At 43.1% G+C, this 25156-nt stretch overlaps 1 protein-coding gene across 3 annotated transcripts in view; it reads left to right on the forward strand.

The window, feature by feature from the left end:
- Positions 1-25156, forward strand: part of Rasa3 (RAS p21 protein activator 3) — a 148455-nt gene that overhangs the window by 77014 nt on the left and 46285 nt on the right. For all 3 annotated transcript variants that reach the window (XM_004663428.2, XM_045145795.1, XM_045145794.1), the window contains 2 exons: positions 6927-7030; positions 17707-17801. In XM_004663428.2, the coding sequence (XP_004663485.1) occupies positions 6927-7030; positions 17707-17801 (199 nt within the window). The remainder of the gene's footprint in view (positions 1-6926; positions 7031-17706; positions 17802-25156) is intronic.

The following is a 25156-nucleotide window of genomic DNA, read 5'->3' on the forward strand; positions in this document are numbered from 1 at the left end:
AATCCACACCCAGCTGAGTAGAGTGGAAGGAACACTAGCTAATGTGAGCTCTGTCCATCTGTGGCCAGTCTTCTCTGGTCTGCAGGTATATGGGAGGCACCCCAGAATGGCCTCCCAGGCAGTCTAGATGTGTAGCTATCTCTCTGAAGCCCTACAAGGAATATTGGCCTTTGATCTAAGATGCTTCATGGCTGAGTCAGTGCCAAGGAGTTTATGTCCTGTGAAGGTAGGGAGTATAGCCAGATGCTGAAATGATACTTGGTTGCTGAAATTAGTAGCTCCTGGAGGGGCATGTGGTCAGCTGTGGCTGCTGAATATTAGTAGCTTTTCTGGAGGAGTAAAAGCTCAGATGTGGACTTATTAATCTTTTAGTGTCTGAATTTTTTCCCTTTGCATGGGTATAGTGGTGATATGCTGTGAGGGTTAAATGCCATGTGTACACCACCCATATGAGGTGTGTACTTGCCATTGTCACCATCTCAGCAACCCCTTACTACATGTCATACATGCGTTGAATGTACATTGAATTATGAACACATAGTTCATTATTTGAGTGAGGCTGGCACAAATCCTTGCTATAGATCCTGACTATACATGATGGAGAGGGATTCTGAAAGCCTGTATTTCACCAAATACATAGCAAGGTGACACCTTCAAAGCTCTTAAGCTGTTGCAGATTCACACAGACATACCTTCAGGTCCCTTATACCTGTGCATAGTGGCAGCTCCAGTAGTACTCTTGGTTCTGGAGTTTATCCTGCATCAAAGTTTAACTTGCCTCTTGATTACAAATTTGAGCTAAATACTGTACTCTAGTTTAGATGTTGAATATGTCCAGAAGCTAATGTGCTAAAGAAAGGCTTGCTTCCCAGGTGGTGTTATTGAGACTTAGTGCAGCCTTTGAGAGGCAGGGCCTAGTAGGAGGTTGTTAGGAAGTGTGTCCTTTGGAGGAAACATCAGGACCTCAGGCCTTTCTTTTTCTCCTTTTTGCTTCCTTGCCATGTAGTAAACTTACCTTCTACCACATGCTTCTGCCACCTGCATAGGTTTTGAGTCTTCAAAACCATGAACCAAAATAATCCTTTTCTCTTTCTAAGTTGGTCATCTCAGGTGTTTTGCTGTTGTAATAGAAAGCTAGCATGCCATCTGTCTTTTCAGTCTAAGTTATGACAGTCCTAGACACAGCAAGATTCACTGTAGCACAGGACACCTGTGATGGTCTGCCAATGGAGCAGCTTGATTCTCAAAGACTCTGTGGGGACAGAAATGCCAAGCAGGTTTTGGTTGCTTGCTTCTTTCTTTTTCTTTTCTTTTCTTTCTTTCTTTCTTTCTTTCTTTCTTTCTTTCTTTCTTTCTTTCTTTTCTTTCTTTCTTTTTTTTTTTTGAGGTATTTTCTCGCTCTACCCCAGGCTGACCTGGAATTCACTATGTAGTCTCAGGATGGCCTTGAACTCATGGCAGTCCACCTACCTCTGCCTCCCGAGTGCTGGGATTAAAGGTGTGTGCCACCACACCTGGCTCAGGACAGTTTTGAGGAGGGTTTTTGATACATTGGCTCCATATAGTCCCCTCAGCATTGATCACTTTAAACATTGACACAGGTATAAAAGACCTATTATATATATATTTTTAAACCCAGATGTTTTATGTATGATTATTAAGTTGAGTCCATCAGTACTAGCTCTTAAGGTCTCATGTATTGCTAAGTGCATGTCTGGGATTGCTCTTGCTCTGTATTGACTTCTTTGGTTTTAGGGTTGTGGTGGTATCTCCTACAGTTGGGCCAAAGCCTATGGAACACAAATGTTCTTAGAGTGTTCATACAACTGAGTGGGGAGGTGGCCTGGTCTAAAATCTCATCATTCAGCATCCATGGCTTCATGTTGGAATGGACAGGTTTTGCTCCTAAATTATAAAGGCAATACCTTAGGGGGAGACATGCATCAGTTATACTTTTATGTATATGCAGGCAACATGCCCATGGCTCACACATTCATTTATGGCCATGCGCATGCCCATGCATGCACACACATACCTGCACACAGGGTGTTTGCACACAGACACACTCATGTACACACATATACTCACAGCATTCACATAGGTACAAAGGTGCATATTCATACAGACTCAAAACACTTCTATGTCCATAGCATTTATGCCCATGGACACATACATTGTACACGTGTTCACAATCACATGTGCACATGTACACACATATATATCTAACCTCAAGAGCACTGTGCTCCCAAATCATATACAAATACACTGTAACCATAGGTACACATGAAAACACACATTCATGCACCCACACTCTGTCTGTCCTTTGGATCTGGAGGTTTTGCCCCTCATAGTTTCAGGAGTTTCTCCTGTACATTACACTGCTTATAAGGTTCTTAGCTACAGTGATAACAACATACATGAGAGATTAGCATCTTTTTTCTGTTTTGAAAAAATTTTTTAATTTCTTTTTTATTGACAACTTCCATAATTATAGACAATAAACCATGATAATTCCTGTCCTCCCCACACTTTCCCCTTTGCAACTCCATTCTCCATCATATGTTTTCGCCTCTCAATCAGTTTCTCTTTTAATTTGATGTCATCATCTTTTCCTCTTATTATGATGGTCTTGTGTAGGTAGTGTCAGGCACTGCAAGGTCATGGATATCAAGCGACTTTGTGTCTGGAGGAGCACGTTGTAAGGAGTCCTACCCTTCCTTTGGCTCTTGCATTCTTTCTGCCACCTCTTCTGCAATAGACCATGAGCCTTGGAAGGTGTAATAGAGATGTTTCATTTCTGAGCACTCCTCTGTCACTTCTTCTCAGCACTATGGTAACTTCTGAGTCATCCCAAGGTCCAAGGCTACCTGAAAAGAGAAGCTTCTCTAACCAAAAATGAGAGAGTAGCATTAATGTATGGGTATGAACATTAAGAGTAGTGGTGACCCAGCAGTTTAGTGAGCATAGTATATATATTTAGCCAGACACCAGCAGACATTATACTCCTAGGGCTCATGACTACCCCTGTTGTAGGTATCAGGCATATATTCCCTCCCATGGAGCAGGCCTCCAATCCAAGTAGAGAGTGGTGGGTTTTCCCCATAACAGACATGCCACTACTGCACCTGTTGGCTCATTTGGCCTGGCTGGCCAGATTTAAGGCTTGTAGTGTCCACTGTTGAGTTATCACCACTGGTGATTTCTCTCTCTCCCATTGAACTGCATGCAACATAGCTTTTTCCAGCTTTCCATCAGCTGGTCTATACAGAGGAGGTTTTCAGCTCAGTTCCAGCAGGATTTCTCAGTGACCTTGCAACCCAATATGTTCTACATCCCTATCTATCAGGGAAATGCAAATTAGAATTACTATTACCATCTCACTCCTGTCAGAATGGCTATCATCATGAAAACAAATGACAATAAATGCTGGCAAGGATGCGGAAAAAGAGGAACCCTTCTACACTGTTGGCAGGAATATAGTCTGGTACAGCCATTGTGGAAATTAGTGTGGAGGTTCCTATCCATACCACTCCTAGGCATATATCCTAAGGATTCTTGTCACCACCTTAGAGATACTTGCTCAACCATGTTTATTGCCACTCTATTCACAATAGCTAGGAAATGGAACCAGCCTAGATGTGCCTCAACTGAGGAGTGGATAATGAAGATGTGGCACATTTATACAATGGAGTTCTACTCAGTTGTAAAGAAAAATGAAATTATGAAATTTGCAGGAAAATGGATGGACCTGGAAAGGATTATACTTAGTGAGGTAATCCAGGTCCAGAAAGCCAAATGTCACATATTCTCTCTCATATGTGGATCCTAGCTACAAATGATTAGATTTCTATGTGAGTTGGAATAAAACTCAGTAGCAGAGGCCAGTAAGCTAGAAAGGGGATATAAAGGGAATAAAAAGGGAGGGGGGACTTAATAGGATGGTACTGTGGTGATAAAATATCTGACATAACAATTTATGGGAAGAAGGATTTATGTTGGCACATGGTATTAGGGAATATAGACCTTTATGGCTGGGAAGGCCTAATGGAGTGGCTCAGTGCTAGGCAGTAGGAGCTAGCAGCTGCTGCTTCTCACATGTTGGTGAGCAGAGAGCTCGGGTTGGGAACTAGAAATAGATATCACCCTCAATGCCTAGCCTTAGTGACCCATTTTGCTAGCTATGCCACAGTCCCAAAAGTTGCACAGCCTCCCACAATAGCACCACTAGCTGAGGACCAACTGTTCAAGTATATGAGCCTGGGGTGGGGTGGGGCACTTTTCACATTCAAACCATACAGCTAATGATATTCAGCATTTTGATATGTTTGTTGGTCATTTGGCTTCTATGTGATATATGTATCCATTCAAGTCTTTTGCCTATTTGAAAATTTGAATTATGGTATCTCTTTATTGAGTTATAAAGGTACTTTGTATATTATGGATCCAGGTCCTTTATCATATAATAGAGTTGCAAATATTTTCCCTAACTTGTCTCTTTCTTTTAATACATTTTTTTAATTTTTAATTTTGATTTACTTGTGAGCAAGAGAAGGGGGCACACAAAGGGTGAAAACAAACACATGTGCATGGGTACTGGAGAATTGAACCTAGGCCAGCAAACTTCACAAGCAAGTACTGTTAACTGCTGAACAATCTCCCTAACCTTTTTATTTTATTTACAAATAAGCAAGAAAGAGGAAAAATGAGACAGGGAGGGAGAGAAGGGGCATGCCATGCCCTCCAGCCACTGCAAGCAAACTCTAGTCGCATGTACCACCTTGTGCATCTGGCTTACGTGGGCACTGGAAAATTGATCCTGGGTCCTTAGGCTTCACAGGCAAGTGCCTTAACTGCTAAGCAATCTCTCCAGCCCCTTTTTATTTTCTTAATGATGTCTTTGACAGCATAAATTTTTTAATATTTTATTTTTATTTATTTATTTGAAACAGAGAAAGAGGCAGAGAGAGGGAGTAAGAGAGAGAATGGGGGCACCAGGGCATCCAGCCACTGCAAATGAACTCCAGACATGTGCCACCTAGTGCATATGGCATACATGGGTCCTAGGGAATTGAACCTGGGTCCTTTGGCTTTATAGGCAAGTGCCTTGACTGCTAAGCCATCTCTCCAGCCCAGCATAAATGTTATTTTTTTTTTTTTGAGAGAGAGAGAGAGAGAGAGGGAGAGAAGGGGCACTCCAAGGCCTTTCAACCACTGTAAATGAATTCCAGAGGCATGCTATCCCTTGTGTGCATGTGCAACATTGCATGATTGTGTCACTGCTTCTAGCTATGTTGGACCTGGAGATTCAAACATGCATTCTTAGGCTTTTCAGGCAAGCACCTTAATCACTAAGCCATCTCTCCAGCCCCAGCACAAATGTTTTTAATGTTTTATATTTTAATTAAGTCTAACTTAACCAGTGCTTTTTTTTCTTCTAGCAGTTGTGCTTATGATATTATAGATTTAAGAAATCTTTGCCTAACTCCAGGTTACAGCTCTAATCTTAAGTACTTCTTAGAGGTTTATAGTTTCAGCCCTCAGGTTTGGTGTGTGATCTATTTAGAGCTAATTCTCTGTGTGGAGGTGGCCAGGGTCCTTGCACATGGATGACTGTGATCCCATCACTTTGTGCCCTCCTGCTGCTTTCTCCAAAAGGACCACACTGCTTTGGTTCCCTTTTCTGCATTAGATTTTAGCCATGAATTAGAATCACATACCACACTGCTTTGGTTCCCTTTTCTGTATTAGATTTTAGCCATGAATTAGAATCACATCTAGGGCTGGGGAAATGGCTTAGTGGTTAAGGCACTTGCCTGCAAAGCCAAAGGAGCCAGGTTCAATTCTCCAGGACACATATAAGCCAGATAGACAAGGAGGCACATGAGTCTGGAGTTCATTTTCAGCAGCTTAGGCCCTAGCATGGCCATATTCTCTCTCTCTCTCTCTTTTCTCTCTCTCTCAAATAAATAAAATAAAATAAAAAATTTTAAATTAATTTAAAAATTAAAAAGCCAGGTATGGTGGCACACACCTTTAATCTCAGCACTTGGGAGGCAGAGGTAGGAGGATTGCTAAGAGTTCAAGGCCACCCTGATTCTACATAGTGAATTCCAGGTCAGACTGGGCTAGAATGAGACCCTACCTCGAAAAAACAAACAAAAAAATTTCATCTAGTTTTAAGTTAGGTCAGTGTGTCTGTCCTGATGTAGTCCCTGGGTTTCCTTACCAACTCTCTAGGTTCAGTAGTGTCATTTCTGCGTCATGAGCCATTGTCTCTGAGCCCTGGATAGTACTGGCCTAGAACAATAGGGAGGTTTGTTTGGTGACAGAGCCCACTGGCTTTGTGCCCCTTAATTAGAACTTCAGTTTATTTTAAGTTTTCATTTGTGGGGCTGCTGCAGCTGTGGAGTGACTCATACGTGGGCTGATGAGCTATGAGAACAGTGGGAGTTGTCTGCGTAGCAGGGTCCTCTCCCCACGATAAGCCTGGACAGACGGATCTCTAGGAGCAGGTCTGAAACTGGATCTGTGTTTTCTTTTTAATGTATAAGTGAGGGCTACCATCCTCTGCCAGTTACTGTAAAAGTCCTATGGTTTTTGTTAAACATAGGCACATGTGCTAAAGATTTCTTTGTTAATGGCCATAGTACACACTGAGCTCTCTTATTTCCTGAAGCCCATTCCTTGGACATGATGGGAATGCTCTACAATGCCACCAAGATCTTTTTCTGGTGTGCTTACTACCAACTCCATTTCACATCTCACAAGGAAAACACCCTATAGTTGTTCCTACAGTGAATATGAAAATAAGACCATAGGTGTGTGCCTGAGAACAGTGCTTGTCCTGAGGCCCCGCCTGGCCTGAACAGCACAAGCACACTCTGCAACATGAATTCTAATGATGTGCATTTTGTTTGTTTGTCCAGCCCCTTTTATGGAGAAGACTTTTACTGTGAAATCCCTCGGAGTTTTCGTCACCTGTCATTTTACATTTTCGATAGAGATGTTTTCCGGAGGGATTCCATCATAGGTAGGTACTTAAATGGGATATTCTTGATGTTTCCTCCTCTTGGGAACATAATTTCAGTATAATAGAAGTGGCAAGTCTTGCCTAAGTACCTGATGCTCTCATGATTAGGAGGGAAAGGTTAGCATTTAGTCTAAAGCTTTCCTGGGAGGACCCTATAGAACTGAGCCACTCCTGATTCAAGTATCTTAAGAGCTTGCTGGCCTGGCATGGTGTGGTATTTGTGACTTCTTGCATCTTCCTGTATCTGCTAATGTACAAAAGAGCTTAACACTGATATCTCATGTCAGAGTTCAGAATACACTGGACAGAATCATCTCAGTAGCACCTTAGTGCATAGTACACCCTAAACTGTTCCTAGACAAGTTTCAAAAGCTCCTTCTCAGGCTCCACAGGGAGGACCTTTGAGTGAATCCTTCCTCACCACTGTTTGTAGGCTGCTCTCATCCCCAGCTCCAGCCCAGTCATAGGGATAGGGGAAGGGCCAGGAAGAAGTTCAGGGCTAGGCAGACATGCACCAATTCCAGCTGAGTTCTGAAGTCTCTGTACCTTAGTTTTCTTTTGGCTTCAAGGGGATAGCAATCCCTAGAAGATAGTTATGTGAGGAGCCAGGATGGTATAATAGGCCTCAGATTGGTGGGTCCTTGAAACCAAGTTTATTCAAAGTGGGGGAAGGGCAAGGAAGGGTTACAGGGCAGTTCTAGAGTCCATTCCCTAGGAGGAGACCTGTGTAAATAGACAGAAGACGTCACTGCTGCCTGGACCAGACAAGGTAGGAAGCGACTCAGATCCTCCTTACCTTCTGAAATCCCATGGTAGGTGAACTGAACAAGTCACAATTATGTGAGGGTTCTGCCAAGGCAAAGGGGGCATAACCCAATACTGGCCAGATAGAGGTGCTGAACCCCTCAGCTAGAAACTTAATGAGTATGTGAGGTCATCAAAACTGAGGAATGGGGGCTGGAAAGATTGCTTAGTGGTTAAGCACTTGCCTGTGAAGCCTAAAGACCCCAGTTCGAGGCTCGATTCCCCAGGACCCACATTAGCCAGATGCACAAGGGGGCACACACATCTGGAGGCCCTGGCATGCCCATTCTCTCTCTCTCTGCCTCTTCTTCTCTGTCTGTTGCTCTCAAATAAATAAATAAAAAGAAACAAAATTTAAAAAAAACTGAGGAATGGCCTGGAAGGAGAAAAGAACCTCATTTAATTCTTCAAGTCTGATCTTGAACTCATTCAGTCTTGTGCACACTCCTTATACTTTCCCATATCACCCCTCACACCTATCTCATCCTAACTGTTATAATGCCTTATCTTAACCTTTACACTAGACCTCACCTTATCTATCTCACCTTACTCCTTACTCTCATCCACCTCACTTTACCCTCCTCTGTTGTAGTTACCTTTACATTGCTGAGACAAAGCACCTAACTCAAAGCAGCTCATGGGAGGAAAGGATTTATTTTTGGCCTACTATCTCAGTTTATACTTCATGATGGCAGGGTAAAGATGGTAGAGCAAAGGCTGGGACATCATCTCCTTGCTACAATAGGTGGAAAACAGCAGCAGGGCAGGGAGCTGAGCTTTGACAAGGGGGAGCTGGCTATAACACCCCTAAGACAGCCCCAAACCACACACTTCCTCCAGCAAGGCTACATTTCCTAAATTACCACCAGCTGGAGATCAAGCATTCAGAACACATGAGTTTATGGGGACATCTGATTCAAACCACTACACCACCCTCACATCCCACTGACCTCAACAGACCTCAATTCCCCCACCTCATCTTGCTTTTCATACCACACCTTACCTCACCCTCACACCTACTTAACCTCACTCCCACATACACTTTATGTTATCTGTCATATCCACCTAAGCTTGCTCCTTACATCTGACCTCATATACTTTTCATGTTCAACCTTACATTTATTCCTCATACCAATTTATACTTCTCATAGCATCTCTCTCACATTTGTTTTACATTTCTACCTTACCTCACACCAAACAAACCTCACCCCTCACACTAGACTTCACCTTGACCCTCATACCCCACCTCATTTTTGCCTTTTAACCTTGCCCTCACACCAGGACTCCCTTCAGCCTTTGTTATCCCACCTCCTCCAAATCTTCACCCTCATTTCGTCTTACCCCTTATACATACATATCCCTCACACCATACCTCTCCTCATGCCTCACACCAGACATCACCTTACTCCTTACACCAGACCTTGCCTTATCCTTGCCCTTCACCCTTTCCTCATATCTGATCTTACACATTTACATTCCTCATTCCTATTTTATACTAACCCATTATACATCATACCCTGTACTACCTCCCCCTTCACACCCACTTCACCTTATGCTTCATACCTATCTTATTTAACTCCTCAACCAGATGTCACCTTGGTCCTCACACCTCCCTCACAGTTCCTCTTATTGTACACCTCTCCTTGCCTCACTCTGGCTTCATCTTTGTCATTTAATATAATAATTTTCCTAGCATAGTTCTGTACTCATGCTGTACTCCACAAATATTGGTTGATTGTTCATAGTTCCTGAAAGGTTGGTATGGGAAGAGAACACAAAGAAAACAATATACTGATAAGCTCTCTCTATCCTCTGAATTTCTGCTTTGATGAGTTTTGAGTCTCTTCAAATGCACACTTCATCTTGCTCTTCACACCTCACCGTGTACTCCCTCATGCTCAGTTTTACACCACTTCACACTCTTCACCCTTGCCTTACTTGCCCGTCACATCCATCCTCAGCTTGCTTTTCACATACAACCTCACACTCTCCTCACTCCTAACTCATTCCTAGTTCTCAAATGTATCTCTCTTCATTTCTTACACACAACCTTACGCTTGTTCTCACACTGCCCTTTCTCTGATTATTTGTCTCCAGTCACTTTCTTACTTCATTTTTCCCAGAGCTGGTCAGCATCTTATATCAGTATTACTTGCCTGTATGTTCATCTATATCCTAATATCTGTAAACTGCCTGTTGACAGAGATTTGTTCATTTTATTTACCTCCTAGAGATGTGCTTAGCATATGGTCAGAAGGAATGCATAAACACATGAATAAGTATATGCATGCATAACAACTTGTGTGTAACTATAACTTAATTTAAGAGTATAAAGAAAGTGGAAAATACAGAGACCAGTATACCTGTAATTCTTCTCCAGTACTGCACGCCTTTGTTGTTTTATATGTTAGCATCATTAGTTTAGTTATTCACTCTACAAACATTTGTTGGGTGCCCATTATTAACCATGTCAGTCCTAGATGGCACTAGCCCTTTTGTGCAGAAATAATCCCTGTTATATACCATCTTAAGTCTGGCCTTTTCCAATTTGCTTTCTTACCCTTCTTTGAGTGGCACATCTCAGTGTCCATTTGGTGTTTCTGGCATCCTATATCTTCCCATAGCAATAATGGAAGTATGCTGGTCTCCTAAAAATTCTGCAGACAGTCAAACTGTTACTGTGACTACCAGATGGCACCAAGTAAGGTCCACCCTGCAGCCCAGTATCTCACTCAGAGTGAACAGTGACTTACACATGTTGGTGTGACATAGTTTGGATATTTAATGTCTAATTTATTTCCAAGTGAAAATATTCAAATATAACAGGATAAAGTTGGTTGTACAGAATAGGATCCAGGAAAAGCCCTGTCTGCACTCAGCTCATGTCTCAGGCCTTGATAGAAGCCCATGTGTAGGGAGCAAGTCACAAGAATACCTGAGTCCTAATAAATCCCTATCGGGGCTGTGTCTCTGAAGGCTTTGCATATCTGTTGGTGGTAGCTGTAAACCTAGGGGTCTTGGAGTACAAGGCCATCAGTTGGCCCCTATTAAGAATACCAAAATTTGTGCTATCTAAGCAGCTGTGAGGCAGTCTTAAGGCCACATTTTTACATTTAAAAACAAATTTTTTTCTGGGTGTGGTGGTGCATGCCTTTAATCCCAGCACTTGGGAGACAGAGGTAGGAGGATCACCTTGAGTTCAAGGCCACTCTGAGACTACATAGTGAATTCTAGATCAGCCTGGGCTAGAGTGAGACCCTACATCAAAAAAATATATTTTATTTATTTATTAGAGAGAAAGAGGCAGATAGAATGGGTGTGTCAGGGCCTCTAGCTGCTGCAAATGAACTCAAGATGCATGAACAACCTTATGCATCTGGCTTTATGTGGCTACTGGAGAATCAAACCTGGGTCCTTGGGCTTTGCAGGTAAGCACCTTAAGTGCTAAGTCATTTCTCCAGCCCAGGTCACATTTTTAGAATCACTTTCAGAATCAGCTGGAGAATTTTAGTTTTTCACCAATAGCGACACTTTTTTTTTTTTTAATTGATGGAAACCGTATGTAGGCTGTTGAGGACACATTGTGATCCTGGTTTGAATGTTGTTTTGACCTTGCATCTGTGGATGGTCCAGCTCCACCTCATTTTCCTGGGTTCTGCTGCTTGTAAGGACTCTTCCTTTAACCCTCCTCCTGCACAGAGCTCCATATGTCTGTGTAATGAATGTTTCCCTGTCTCTGCTGCATAATTCCCTTGCACTTTTTCTCCCCTGCATGGACTGGCCAGACTGGGACATGCAAAGCCCTTAAGCTCTCAGAGTGCTATCTGTATATCTCTGTGACCATGGTTTTCACTTGTTGGACCTTTTTAATTTATTTTAGTTTTGAAATAGAGTGTCAGGTATAATTCACTATGTAGTTGAGGATGAGCTTAACTTGTGATCCGCCTGTCTCTACTGCCTGCCTCTACCTCCTGAAGGCTAGCATTACATGCATGCTGGGCAAGAACTGTACCAACTGAGCTACATTCCCAGTCTATTTGTTGTACTTTAAAAAATTATTTATGGTCTGGAGAGATGGCTTAGCAGTTAAGACATTTGCTTGCAAAGCCTAAGAACCTAGGTTTGACGCCCCAGAATCCATGTAAGCCAGATGCGCATGGTGGTGCATGCATCTAAAGTTCATTTGCAGTGGCTAGAGGCTCTAGCATGCCTACTTTTTCCTCTCTCTCTCATAAATAAATAAACACAAAATAAAATAGTTTTTTTAAATATTTACACATATGCATGATTCTGTGTATGTGTTTCACCCCAGGGTGAAACACCAGATGTTTGCATCACTTTTTGTGCCTGACTTTTGTGGATGACTTGGAAATTAAACCAGGCCCAGCAAGCTTTGCAAGCATGTGCCTTTAACCACAACCTTCTTAGCCTCCTTGTTTTGACAGGAGCATTGGGAGCTATTGGGTAACAGAAGTAGGGGCAGACAAGCAGGCCCATTCTTCTCTCCTTGTTTTATGTGCTTGAGCCAGCTGTAGCCTACATTCACAAAGGACAAGAGAACTTCCAGCCTGCCACAGCCAAAGTCTGTGACCTACTATTATTCAGTGCTACCTAGAGAGATAAGATCATGTTCTTTAGCCCCAGAAACCCATGTGCATACACAGCCTACCTGAATGGCAGGTGTGCAATGAAAAAGTGGGTCATTGCTTTCAAGAATGAAATTTGTTAATCTAGGTTCATTGCATAGGATAAACTGGCACAGGTACCTTTCCTGTTGGCAGGCAAGGGTTATATGTGAAAGCATCTTGTTAAGGGGCAACTTGCCATGTGTTGCAGTCAGGTTTGCATTGCTGGTAGAAACCGCCCAACCAAGAGCAGCTTGTGGGAAAAAGAGGTTTATTTCGGCTTACAGGCTCAAAGGGAAGCTCCACAATAGCAGAGAAAATGATGGAATGAGCTGAGAGTGGACATCATCCCTTGACCCACATAAGGTAGACAATAGGACCAGGAGAGTGTGCCAAGTACTGGCAGGGGAAAACTGGCTATAACACCCACAAGCCTGCCCCCAACAATACACTACCTCCAGGAGGTATTAATTCCCAAGTCTCCATCAGTTGGGAACCTATCATTCAGAACACCTAAGTTTATGAGGGACACCTGAATCAAACCACCACATTCCACCCCTGGCCCCATAAACTGATAACTATCCATGTTGTAAAATACAATGCATTTAGTTTAACTTTCAAAGTCCCCATAGTGTTTATCAATTCCAATGATGTTTATACATCATCATAGTCCAAGGTCTTTTAGCTGAGCCATAATACCAACCCCCCCCCAAAAAAAACATAATGGCACAGAATAAACATTCACACTGAAAAAGATGGCATGGGCATAGCAAAGAAATACTCAAGCAATACATGATTTAAACAGAGCAAACACCAAACTCTGTAGCTCCAAGTCTAGCAACTCTAGTCCAATAATTATAACCAGCAACATGTCTCTGGTATTCCAATTCCACCCCTCCAGCTAGGCTACTCATGGTCCTAGAAAGCTTTATTAGGGCCGGCAGCTTTTCTTAACAGCCATCTTGTGGTCCCAGCATCTCTACTGGGTCTCCACTGCAATCCATGGTTCATCTTCATGGCTCCATGGGGTCTCTATGCAGGCATCCAGCAAACCAGCTTCACACTGCCCATGGCCATTTCCAAAACACAAGACCGTGTTGCAAACTCAATGACCCTCTCTTTCCCGCAGTTTTTATGCTCCACAATACCAGGTAGCATGCCAATTTGGTAATCCGGGTGGGGGGGGAGGATAAAGCAGACTTTGAAGAACAGGATATTTCTTGAGCATTTAGACCCCTTCAAAAGAGTTGACATTCTTCCTGGCCCCAGTGCAGGTCAGCTGGCCCCAATCTCAATGGTTGTAATCTCTCAAACAACTTTCAGGTGAATGGGCATCAGTTTAGGCCCAAATATTTCATTTTTCTATGCCATATCCTTCTGCTCATACCAGTCCATTTCTACACAAAGCAACCCTGCACAACTTCTCAGGACCCAGGCATAACAGCAAGCTTCCACACAAACTGCTAGCCCAGCCCAGGCACAGCTCTTTTTCACCCTCATAAGTCAAACCTCAGGTCTTTCAACTCTGACCAGAATAGTCCATCAAGCTGTACTTACAGCACTGGAAGGCATCTGTTAGGCAAAGGTTTCAAATGCTTCCACATTCCTCTTGAAAATCAGCTTCAAAAGGCCAAAGCCACACAATCGAGTATCTAGCAGCAATCCCACTCCTCGGTACCACTTTACTATTGCAGTGAGGTTCACACTGCTGGTAGAAATCACCCAACCAAGAGCAGCTGTGGGAAAAAGAAGTTTATTTTGGTTTACAGGCTCAAGGGGCTGCTCCACAATAGCAGGGAAAATGATGGCATGAGCTGAGGGTGGACATCACCCCCTGACCCACATAAAATGGACAACAGGAACAGGAGAGTGTGCCAAGCACCGGCAAGGGGAAACTGGCTATAACAACCACAAGCCCTCCCCCAACAATACACTACCTCCAGGAGGTGTTAATTCCCAAGTCTCCATTAACTGGGAACCTAGCATTCAGAACATACCTAAGCTAATGGGGGACACCTGAATCAAACTAGCACACCATACATTCTTCTGCTTAGCTGGAAAGTACAGACAGACTTAGGGTTATGTCCCAGGGGATTTTACCACCCTGTCTGCAGTCTTCTGAGAATATGGGATCCAAACTCTTATGCAGGCAGTTTGCTTATAGACCCCGCTGCTTAGACACAGCCTCAGGAGACCTGGACATGCACACATCCCTTTCAGGCACAACACTAGTATTTACTGGGTTTTATTTGCACTTGTTTTATGGTGGAGCTGTGTATTGATTATGCATTAACTGCTGACTATTGCAATTTTGGTCACTTTAGATATGATTCCTTCCTTAGTCAAGGCTTCCTCCTGGTACATGGCACTAAGCCCCAAGTCGAGTGGGCAGCAAGGGAACTCACCATCTTGAACATAGGGTGCTGTTACCATAGTGGGCTTAATGGTGAGAAAACCTTTGCTAGTCACCTCAAAACTCCAATCCCTCTACCAAATGGATTATTGTCTCAGGATTTGGAGAGTCTCAGGGATACTGAGGGTCCTCTCAGGATCTAATGGTACTCTCAGGTTTTGAGCCATTTCTCAGGCACTGGGGATGCTCTTAGGATCTGATGGTGCTGGCTGAAGTTTTTGGGTTCTCCTTGAAATACTAGGGTTATTTCAGAATCTATTGCTACCGGCTTGGGTTTTTGGATGTTCTCTGAAATACTGGAGGCTGTGTCAGGATAGGGCTAAAGTTTTGTGGTGCTCCATGAGATACTGGAGATCTTCCTAGAGCCTTAGGCACCTGATCTGACTTCCCTCAGCCACCCACTATGATAACAGACCTGGTGCCCTCTTGGCTGCATTCTATGAGAACTGATAGCCTCTGGATTGTTAGACATTTCTGTATCTCATTAAAAGAGAAAGAACCTGTAGGTTGTGTCACAATAAAGGTTTTGCACATGTTTTCAATGGTATTCTCAAAGTGCAAGGTAACATCAGTTTTAGTAAAAAGCTTCATTAGTCACACCTGAAGAAACGAGACCCCCCCCCCAGCCTCACAGAAACACAGGTCAAATATATCAGAAAATGTGAAATGATTAGACATAATTCTAGCTTATATCACAGTTTTATGAATGCTTACCTAATGTAACATACATTTCCCTGGAATAATCCCATTGGATTAAAAAAAAAACAAAAACAGTGAAAGCTGGGCATGGTGGTGCACGCTTTTAATCCCAGCACTCAGGAGGCAGAGTTAAGAGGATTGCTGTGAGTCCCAGGTCAACCTGGGCTAGAGCAAGAACCTACCTTAAAAAAATAAACAAAATAGTGAGAGACATGAGTTAACTTGCTCTAGAGATAGTGTGAATCTTTGACTGTTTGTGAAACTTGGGCCTGATGTGTAATAAGCTGGACTGCTGATTCTGGTGTTATTTTTTCCCAAAACTTTCATGCCTCCTCCAGTGCCCAGCTCATCAGTGTTTAAACATTTGGGGGTTTTCAACAAAATGCCTGATGTTGGAACTTAGAAGTTAAGAGGTTGATGTGACTTGTGGTTCTGTGGTTCAAGGGTCCAAGAGCATGGTATTGACAATTGGTTGTGTCACAAATTACAGAAGCTGAAAGGAAGGTGGTTGTGTTAGATGGGCCAAACAGCTCTAGGACATGTGGAAACTCAGGCCCTGGGAGAAGTACCTTCTTTGTTCACTGTTAATCTTTCTGAATGTTGTGAATCTTGTTCACTGTTTCTGCCTATTAAAAAATTGAATGAAGTACTTCTAAAACTAAAAATTTTTGGTGATGTGTGAGATAAAGGACTCAGGTGGCTACTACATGTGTCACCTTTCCCTGTGTCAATCCCAGCTCATGAAACCACAGAATATCAAGAACATAGCAATTACTTAGAGCCAACCTTCAGAGATGATTCTCCAATGAGCTAAGCATAGAACTGAGAATTTTGTTATCTCTCTTCACAGACATGTGTTGCCCCATTCAATTTTAAGAAACTTTCTGGGCTAGAAAGATGGCTCAGTGGATAAGGAAGACTTTCTGCACAAACATGAGAACGTATGATCCCCAGCACTCACATAAAACATTGGGCATAGCTGTGCACACCTGTAACCCCAGCATAGAGTGAGGAGGAAACAGGAGGATCACTGGGGTTCACCAGTCTAATTGAAAAGCAGTGAAAGCTCCAAGTTCAGTGAGAGACACTATTATAGAAGAATGATATTTTTCTCTGGCCCCCACATGCATGTGAATGGATCCACACACCAGGCATGCATACATGCATACGTACATACAATCACACACATAAAATAAATAAGTAAAAGAAAAAAAGAAACAGAAACTTTTGTTTCGCATCATCTTCCACTGGAAGCAGAGGTCTATTTTGCAAGAGCCACACAGTAGCTGTGAGCAAAAGGGGAGAGCTTTGTGCCTTCTGGGGAGGCCTAGACAGTGGTTAAATGTCCTGTGACCTAACAGTGGAGAAACCAAAGAAACTCTTAGTGGGGACAGCACATAGCAATAGGGAAGAAAGGAACCATTGGTGATCTGTGCCTTCATGTCAACAACTATCCTTGTCACATGTATACACAAATGCCATATACATGCCATATAATCTAAAAACAGACACTTGTTTTCCATTTCACCATTTCTGTCAGTAAACACATATTCCCAACAATCCTTATGAACCTACAAAGTGTACTTTGCTTCTATCAGCATTTTGTGGAGAGGATGGAATATAGGGAGATGCTGGAAAGGCCTCTTCGTTGTACATTGTGCCTGGCAGGCTATTTCTAGCTAAAGACAGACTAAAGACCATCTCTGACAGCCTCCTGAAGCAACTCAGATAATAAAGTGGGAGAGTGTTTATCTGTTTTAAAAAAAATAAAAGGCCATCCAGCTCTCCAGGTACCTCCATGTGAGCATTCAGGTTGGCCACCTTGACCAAAGCCATTTTATTCATTATTATTATTTTGGTTTTTTGAGGTAGGATCTTGCTCTAGCCAAGGCTGACCTGGGCTATGTAGTCTCAGGCTGGCATCAAACTTATAGTGATCCTCCTACCTTTACTTCTCAAGTGCTTGGATTAAAGACGTGCACCACCATGCCTAGCTCCGAAGCCATTTTGAACTGTGCTCTGAAGTGGGATGTGTCTGAGCCTTAGCCTGGTTGAGGGGTGAGGAGCGGACCACTCCAAGTCTCTCCTGGGTCTGAATAGCTCTCCTAAGGCCCTACTCTGTATCTGTGTTCTAGGCAAAGTGGCCATTCAAAAGGAGGATCTACAGAAGTACCACAACAGGGACACATGGTTCCAGTTGCAGCATGTGGATGCCGACTCAGAGGTGCAGGTGAGGCTTGAGATATTCTGGATTGTAATGAAACAAGCAAAGGGCACTGGGCCTGGCAGGGAAGGACCTACTAACTATGTGTTCATCTCTGTGCTTAAGCACTACAGACTTGTTAACTTTGTGTGTTGCTCTGATTATTGCCATTCCTTGTCAAGCAGTGGAACCAGCTTTAAAAATAGGGTTAGGGTAGGGAAGGAAAGGATGGTGGTTTAATGAGACAAAGAGCACACAGTGAGCTCAGATGGAGATCTGTCTGGCTGCCTGCCTGGTAGAGCCTAAGCCTCAGGAACTAGCCAGCCCCTGGGTTTCTGTCCCCTGAATGGCCTTCCCATGACTTGCCTGCATAGTTTGTTTGCCCCCTGGGATGGAGCCTTCATGTCCCCATTATAGGGTTTTGAAGAAAGTGATGGACCAGTGCAGGGCTGGCATGCCTGACCCTTGTGTGAGAATCTTTTGCAAGGATGCATGGCATTCTGCAGCCTAGCCCTTCCCTCTCCAACATGCTCACTTTCAGGCTGGCCAGTAAAAGGGGATGCCATAGGGATCACTCCTACAGAGTGCAAACATGTGCCTAGCTTTGGGACCATCATCCTGAGCCCTAGTCCTGGATAGAGAGCAGCTACAAAGGCCCTCCACAGTAATAGCCCCAGTACCAGGGTGTTTGCATGGGCAGGTCAGCTGCTGTGGTCAAGACATGACTGGGAGCCGAGTCTTGAACATAGCTGGTTCTGTCAAACCTCAGCCCCTTCCAGGAGTGATGTACACTGAGTGGCTATCTTCTGTGAGCTTCAGTTCCCTCATCTGTGAGGTGGGTTTTTCTTTAGGCTAAGGAGACTTAAGTATAGCTCAGCAGTTTTGAGAGCATTGCAGGGTGTCAGGGATGTTTATATGCTTGGGTGGTATTATGGACAAAATCTCTGAAACAGGCACCTTGTGAGGACCTGGCCTAAGACTCAGCAGAAACAGTTTAGTCAGTAGTTGGATGTGGAAGCTCCAAGCTCAGTGTTGCCTGTGTCTTTGGGCTATAGGCTAAGCTGGTTTGCCTGCTTCTTCCTCAGCCTGGTTTTCCTGATCAAAAGGCAAGAAAGCATTCAAGGTTTCTTACTAAGATCAAGGGTTGGTTATCCATGGAGCTAGCAGTAAGGCTAGCACAGATGAGTGTGAGATGCTGGACAGAATCAAAGGGCAGAGCAACAGTGGGACCGTCCTGTGGATATCCTACTCCTGGAGGAAAATTCTAATTTTCCTGTTAATTAATTCTGCCTCTCAGGAGCCCACACATGCTATGAGAGTTAAACAATGTAGTCATCACTGGTCTAACCAGTAACAGTGGCTCTCTCCCTCCCTGGCTCTGGAAGCTCTTCCAGTAAGGCTCCAGAAGGTTCCAAAGCATGCTGCAGACCTGTTTCTCTGTAGATTCACACAACCAGGTCTAAGGCATATGATCAGACCAGCTCTGAGCCCCTGCAGAGAGCTGCCTGGATCCCTTCCCTGGCACATTGCCCCCCAGATTTGGTTTTGTCAGCAAGTGAGGCATTGCCTCATTCTTGTTTTCTATTTTTTTTTTAATTTAATTTATTAGTTTTCTTTTCAGTAAATACAGGCAGTTTGGTACCATTATTTAGGCTCATCTGTGATCTACCCCCTCCCATTAGACCCTCCTTATTATTGAAAATGGGTCGTGCATTGTGGAGTTAGCCCCCAGTTATTAGTATGATAAATGTCTCTGAAAATCATGACCCAACATGTAACTCTGACATTCTTTCCGCCCCCTCTTCCGCAAGATTTCCCTGAGCCATGTTGGGTTCATTTTTGGTCTGCTTCAGTGCTGAGGTGTTGGGGGCCTCTGAGGCTCTGGCTCTCTGATTTGGTAGGAGTTGATTTTTCTCTGCATTGATCTCCTTCCCCTTTGTGCTGGTATCCAGTTCACAGGAAAACATCACCCTTGCTTATTTCGCCAGTTGTCCTTAGTTTCAGTTGGGCCCCTTCTGAGGTATGTTGGGGCAGCTCTCTTCTTAGGATCTGCATCTATCTGGAAAAGAGAAGCAGATTCTCCAACGGAGAGTAAGTTAGCACCCAGAAAATTGAGATAACACTTACTTTTTTGATAGACAGTTTGATAGGTGTAGGCCCTCTTATACCCCGTGATTGATGGTAGCTTGATATTGTAGAGTGGGCTTGTGTTTGGGTATGGTTCTGACTTGTTTCCCAGCTCCAGCTAAGGGTCTAGTACCACTGAGTGGATCAGTTAGCCAAATCAAGAGCAATTGATTCCTCACCATGGCTGTGTACCACTATTGCACTTGTGTGGGTATCACATCCAGTTAATTGTTGCTACTTAGGTTAAACAATGTGTTGCTTGGACAGATCTTGGTCACTTCCCCCAGTCGCCTATGTAGCGCCTTCTGGCACTAGACACGCTGACTGTCTGGGGACTGACTCTCTCCTGGCTTCCAGCCATGTCATTCCATTTTACGTGTCAGCTGCGTATGGAGTCTTCAGCAATAGGGTCTTACCACTGGCCTTTGGTGGGTCATCAATTACTCTGACAGAAGTCTGTCATTGTTTTGGGAAACCTTGTAGGTTTCTCTGATCAAAAGCTCATTGTGGATTGTAGGCCCAAGCTGGAAGTGGGGGTTACAGGTCAGTGTCCACTAAGAAATTGAGGAAAAAGATAACTAATATACAGGAGTTTGAGAGGAGAGAGATAGAGGGGAGAGGGGGAGAGGGAGGGAAGGAAGATGTAGGAGATTTAGGTCAGTCTTGATCCTACCCTCTCCAGTGTCTTGTGGTTCAGGTGTTTCCTGTAAGGGACTAGTGAAGGTTCAGTCATTTGGTCTGTCTTTTAGGAAGTAGAATTTTATGGTACCATTGCCGTTTGGGTCCGGATTACTGTTTTCCACCCTTTGATTCCCTCCCCGCCCTCCCATCCATCTTATTGTCTAGTCCATGAGGTACTTGCTGGGTATGTAAGGCCTCTTGGGCAAATTCAGGTTAGGTGTTGCAGATGAGTGAGACTATGTGTCGATTTTTTTTCTGTGATTGGGTAAGTTCGCTGAGAATGATCTGTTCCAGGTTCAACCATTTTTCCTCAAATTTCTTTATGATTAAAATCAGAGCAGAAAATAATGAATTGGAAACCAAGGAAACAATTAAGGCAATTGACAAAACAAAGAGCTGGTTCTTTGAAAAAATAAACAAGATTGACAAACCTCTGGCCAATTTGATCAAGCAAAAAAAGGAGAGACTCCAAATTAACAAAATTCAAAATGAAAAAGGAGAGATTACAACAGACATCAGTGAAATCGGCAGAATCATCAGGACTTATTTCAAAAACCTCTACTCCACAAAACTGGAAAATGTGGAGGAGATGGATAAATTCCTGGATGCATATCATCTACCAAAGCTAAACTCAGAGCAGATCAACAACCTCAATGAACCCATCACGCTCATGGAGATTGAAAAAGTAATAAAAAACCTCCCAAAAAAGAAGAGTCCAGGACCAGATGGATTCCCAGCCGAATTTTATCAAACCTTCATGGAAGAACTCAAACCAATCTTTCTAAAACTGTGCCACACAATTGAAGAACAGGGAAAACTACCCAACTCCTTCTATGAAGCTAGTATCACCCTAATCCCAAAACCAGGCAGAGATGCCACAAGAAAAGAAAACTATCGGCCTATTTCCCTAATGAACATAGACGCAAAGATCCTCAACAAAATTCTCGCAAACCGAATCCAACAACACATCAAAAGCATTATCCACCTTGACCAAGTGGGATTTATCCCAGGAACACAAGGGTGGTTCAACATACGAAAATCTGTCAATGTAATACACCACATAAACAAGCTTAAACATAAAAATCACATGATCATTTCAATAGATGCAGAAAAGGCCTTTGACAAGATACAACATCACTTCATGATCAAAACATTGGAGAGAATCGGCATGGCCGGTTCACATCTTAATATAATAAAGGCAATATACAAAGCTCCAAAGGCCCAAATAATTCTTAATGGAGAGAGACTGGAGGAATTCCCATTGAGATCAGGAACAAGACAGGGATGTCCTCTCTCACCTCTGCTTTTCAATATAGTTCTGGAAGTCCTAGCCCAAGCAATAAGGCAGGAGAAGGAAATAAAAGGGATACAATTTGGAAAGGAAGAAGTTAAGTTAGCTCTATTCGCTGATGACATGATTGTATATGTAAGAGACCCGAGAGACTCCATCCCAAAACTCCTGAAGGTGATTAACTCCTATAGCAAAGTAGCAGGATACAAAATCAATGCACAAAAATCGGAAGCATTTCTGTATGCAAATGACAAAGACACAGAAAAAGAAATAAAGGACATAGTCCCATTTTCAATAGCAAAAAATAAAATAAAATACCTTGGAATAACGTTAACCAAGGAAGTAAAAGATCTATACAACGAAAATATAAAAACTCTCAAAAAAGAAATTGAGGAGGACTTGAAACGATGGAAAGACCTCCCATGCTCCTGGATAGGCAGAATTAACATTGTGAAGATGACAATCCTACCAAAGGCAATATATAGATTTAACGCAATTCCAATTAAAATCCCTACAATGTTCTTCACAGACATAGAAAAAATGATCTCAAATTTCATATGGAAAGGCAGAAGGCCTCGCATATCCAAACATATCCTCAGCAAAAGAAATACCTCTGGTGGCATCACCATACCCGATATAAAGTTATACTACAAAGCCATAGTAATAAAAACAGCATGGTACTGGCATAAAAACAGGAGTATAGACCAATGGAATAGACTTGAGGACCCGGATTTTGGGCCAAGCAACTATAGCTACTTGATATTCGACAAAGGCCCAAACAATATAGACTGGAAAAAAGATAGCATCTTCAACAAATGGTGCTGGACAAACTGGATAACCACATGCAGGAAACTAAAACTTGTTTTCTATTGACTGTTTAGTTTTGAAATAGCTAAAGAGTCATAGGAAGCTGCAAACAAGAGTCTACAGAGACTCTAATGACCATCAAGTTTGTGCACCTAAAGATCAGACATCATCTGTGAGAGGGCCTACAGTTCTGTTTGGTGTGACTAACTAGTACAGGTCACAACTAGGGCATAGACTCTGCACAACCCAGACTGCATCTGATCTCACCAGCTTACATGCACATGGTGTGTGCTCTATGCAGACTTTTTTTATTATAGTGAAATACACATCTCATAAACTTTGCTGTCTTAATAATTTCTAAGTCAGTCCCATGTCAGTGCATGTGCTCATGTCCCCATATGTGCTTCTCTGCTGAGGGGGAGGGGAGGGCTGTTCAAGGCCTCGTATGAGTGACCCCTACAGCTTGACTTTTCCAGTGACCTGGTCATTTCATTGAGCATTGTGTCCCAAGTCCACATGTGTTATAGTGTGTTAGGATTCCTTGCCTTCCTAAGGCTTAATAATAGTCATAAAGTTGGCTAGACCACATTTCCCATATTTGCTCACCATGGATAGCATGAGTTTATTCTGCTCTTTGGCTGCTAAATACTCTTTCTGACTTTATTCTATGTGCAAGTTTGTGTAATGACGCCACAATCAAAATACAGAACTCTTTTGTCACTACAAAGCTATGAATATTGACACATGTGAATCTCATGGCCAAAGAGGAAATTTTTTAAAAATATTTTTACTCATTTATTTAAGAGCAACAAAGAGAGAGGAAGAGAGAGAATGGGCACACCAGGGCCTGTAGCCATCGCAAACGAACTCCAGGTACATACGCCACCTTGTGCATCTGGCTTACATGAGTACTGGGGAATCGAGACTCGAACCAGGGTCCTTAGGCTTCACAGGCACACACTTAACTGCTAGCCATCTCTACAGCCCCAAAGAGAAAATTTTTAATTAATGCCAGAAGGTGACTGGTCTACTGTAAGGGAGATTCTCTTGGAGCCTGGCTCCCATGTCAGTGAACTCAGATTCTCACTCTAGCTGTCCAGACTCCTGAGACATTAGATTATGAAAGGCAAATGAACACTGTTGAGGAGCTGAGGAGGGTCTCAGCTCTGCAGGTCTTAGCAGAATATCCTCACAAAGTAGCTGAGATAGGAGATTGCTCCTTGGCTAAGTCTGACCTTTAAATTGCAATTGCCTTTTTTTTCCATAGCTTTAGCTTGTTTTGAAATGTCATATTTATAGGTTTGAGAAGGGTGGAGGGCAACATGAAGCTTCCTGAGTCTACCTGCTCTTTAGTTTGCAGGAAAGAAGTATGTGTCAGGACAAAACCAAGAACTGGACCCACATGAGAGACTGTGTGTAACAGAAATGGGAAAAACACAGTTAAGAAATGCCTTGCATCATTCTGGAAATGATGCTTTTAAAGGACTTTGATAAATAGCTTTGTCTGCCCCTCCCTCACATACAGACAGTTCTTCAAGGAATCCAGGGGCTCCAGCTATAGTGCTTTGCAGTCTCCAAGGTCCTCAGGTTCTGAATGGGAAGGGGTAGTGCTGGTTCCTCCCCCACCATGTCATCCTGGATGCTGTGGTTGTGAACTTATTATGGACACACAGTGTGGTCATGTCCCAGCACAGATCTGCAAGCCATCACAGGCCCCAGGTAGACACAATCCTAGAGTTGCCCCTGAGAATAAATGACATGATGGATATTCGACTACTTTTCAGAGTGTCTAGAAATTTGTCTTTGGCAAGTCCAGTGACCCAAAATGTTGCCAGTGGTTATCCATTGTCAAACTCCAAGTAATTGGGATGTGTGTGTGTATAATTTTTAGACAGAGCAAGAAAGACAGAGAGGGAGAGGGAGAGAATTGGCAAGCCAGGGCCTCAGCCACTGAAATTGAATTCCAAATGCTTGTATCACCTGGTGGGCATGTGAAACCTTGCACTTACCTCGCCTTTATGTGGGATCTGGGGAGTTGAACATGGGTCCTTAGGCTATGCAGGCAAGTGCCTTAACTGCTAAGCCAGCTCTCCAACCCTAGGGTATATGTTTTTATTTACTGATTTTTAATTTGTTCCATTAGGTCTGAGAGTGGTTTCAGGGGTGTGTGTGTGTGTGTGTGTGTATGTGTGTGTGTTCATTTTTCTTTCCCTACCTCCACTCTGTCATCTCTCAGCCAATCTCACCTCTGCCTTGGCCTGATGGTCTCTCAGTCTGGTGGCCACTCAGGGTGGGGTTAGTTCAGAGAGTCACAGCTATCATCTCCTAGGGGATGGGCCAAGAATATTCTCTGCTCCCTCGGGCAGCCCTCCACCAGGAAAGCCATCCAGAAAAATGGATAGAGGAAATCAAGGGTTTTTTTTTTTGTAATAATATACTTTAATTTTTTTTAACTTTTTTTTCAAGGGAGGGTCTT

The sequence above is a fragment of the Jaculus jaculus genome, chromosome 3, assembly GCF_020740685.1.
Source record: "Jaculus jaculus isolate mJacJac1 chromosome 3, mJacJac1.mat.Y.cur, whole genome shotgun sequence".
Taxonomy (NCBI): Eukaryota; Metazoa; Chordata; class Mammalia; order Rodentia; family Dipodidae; genus Jaculus; species Jaculus jaculus.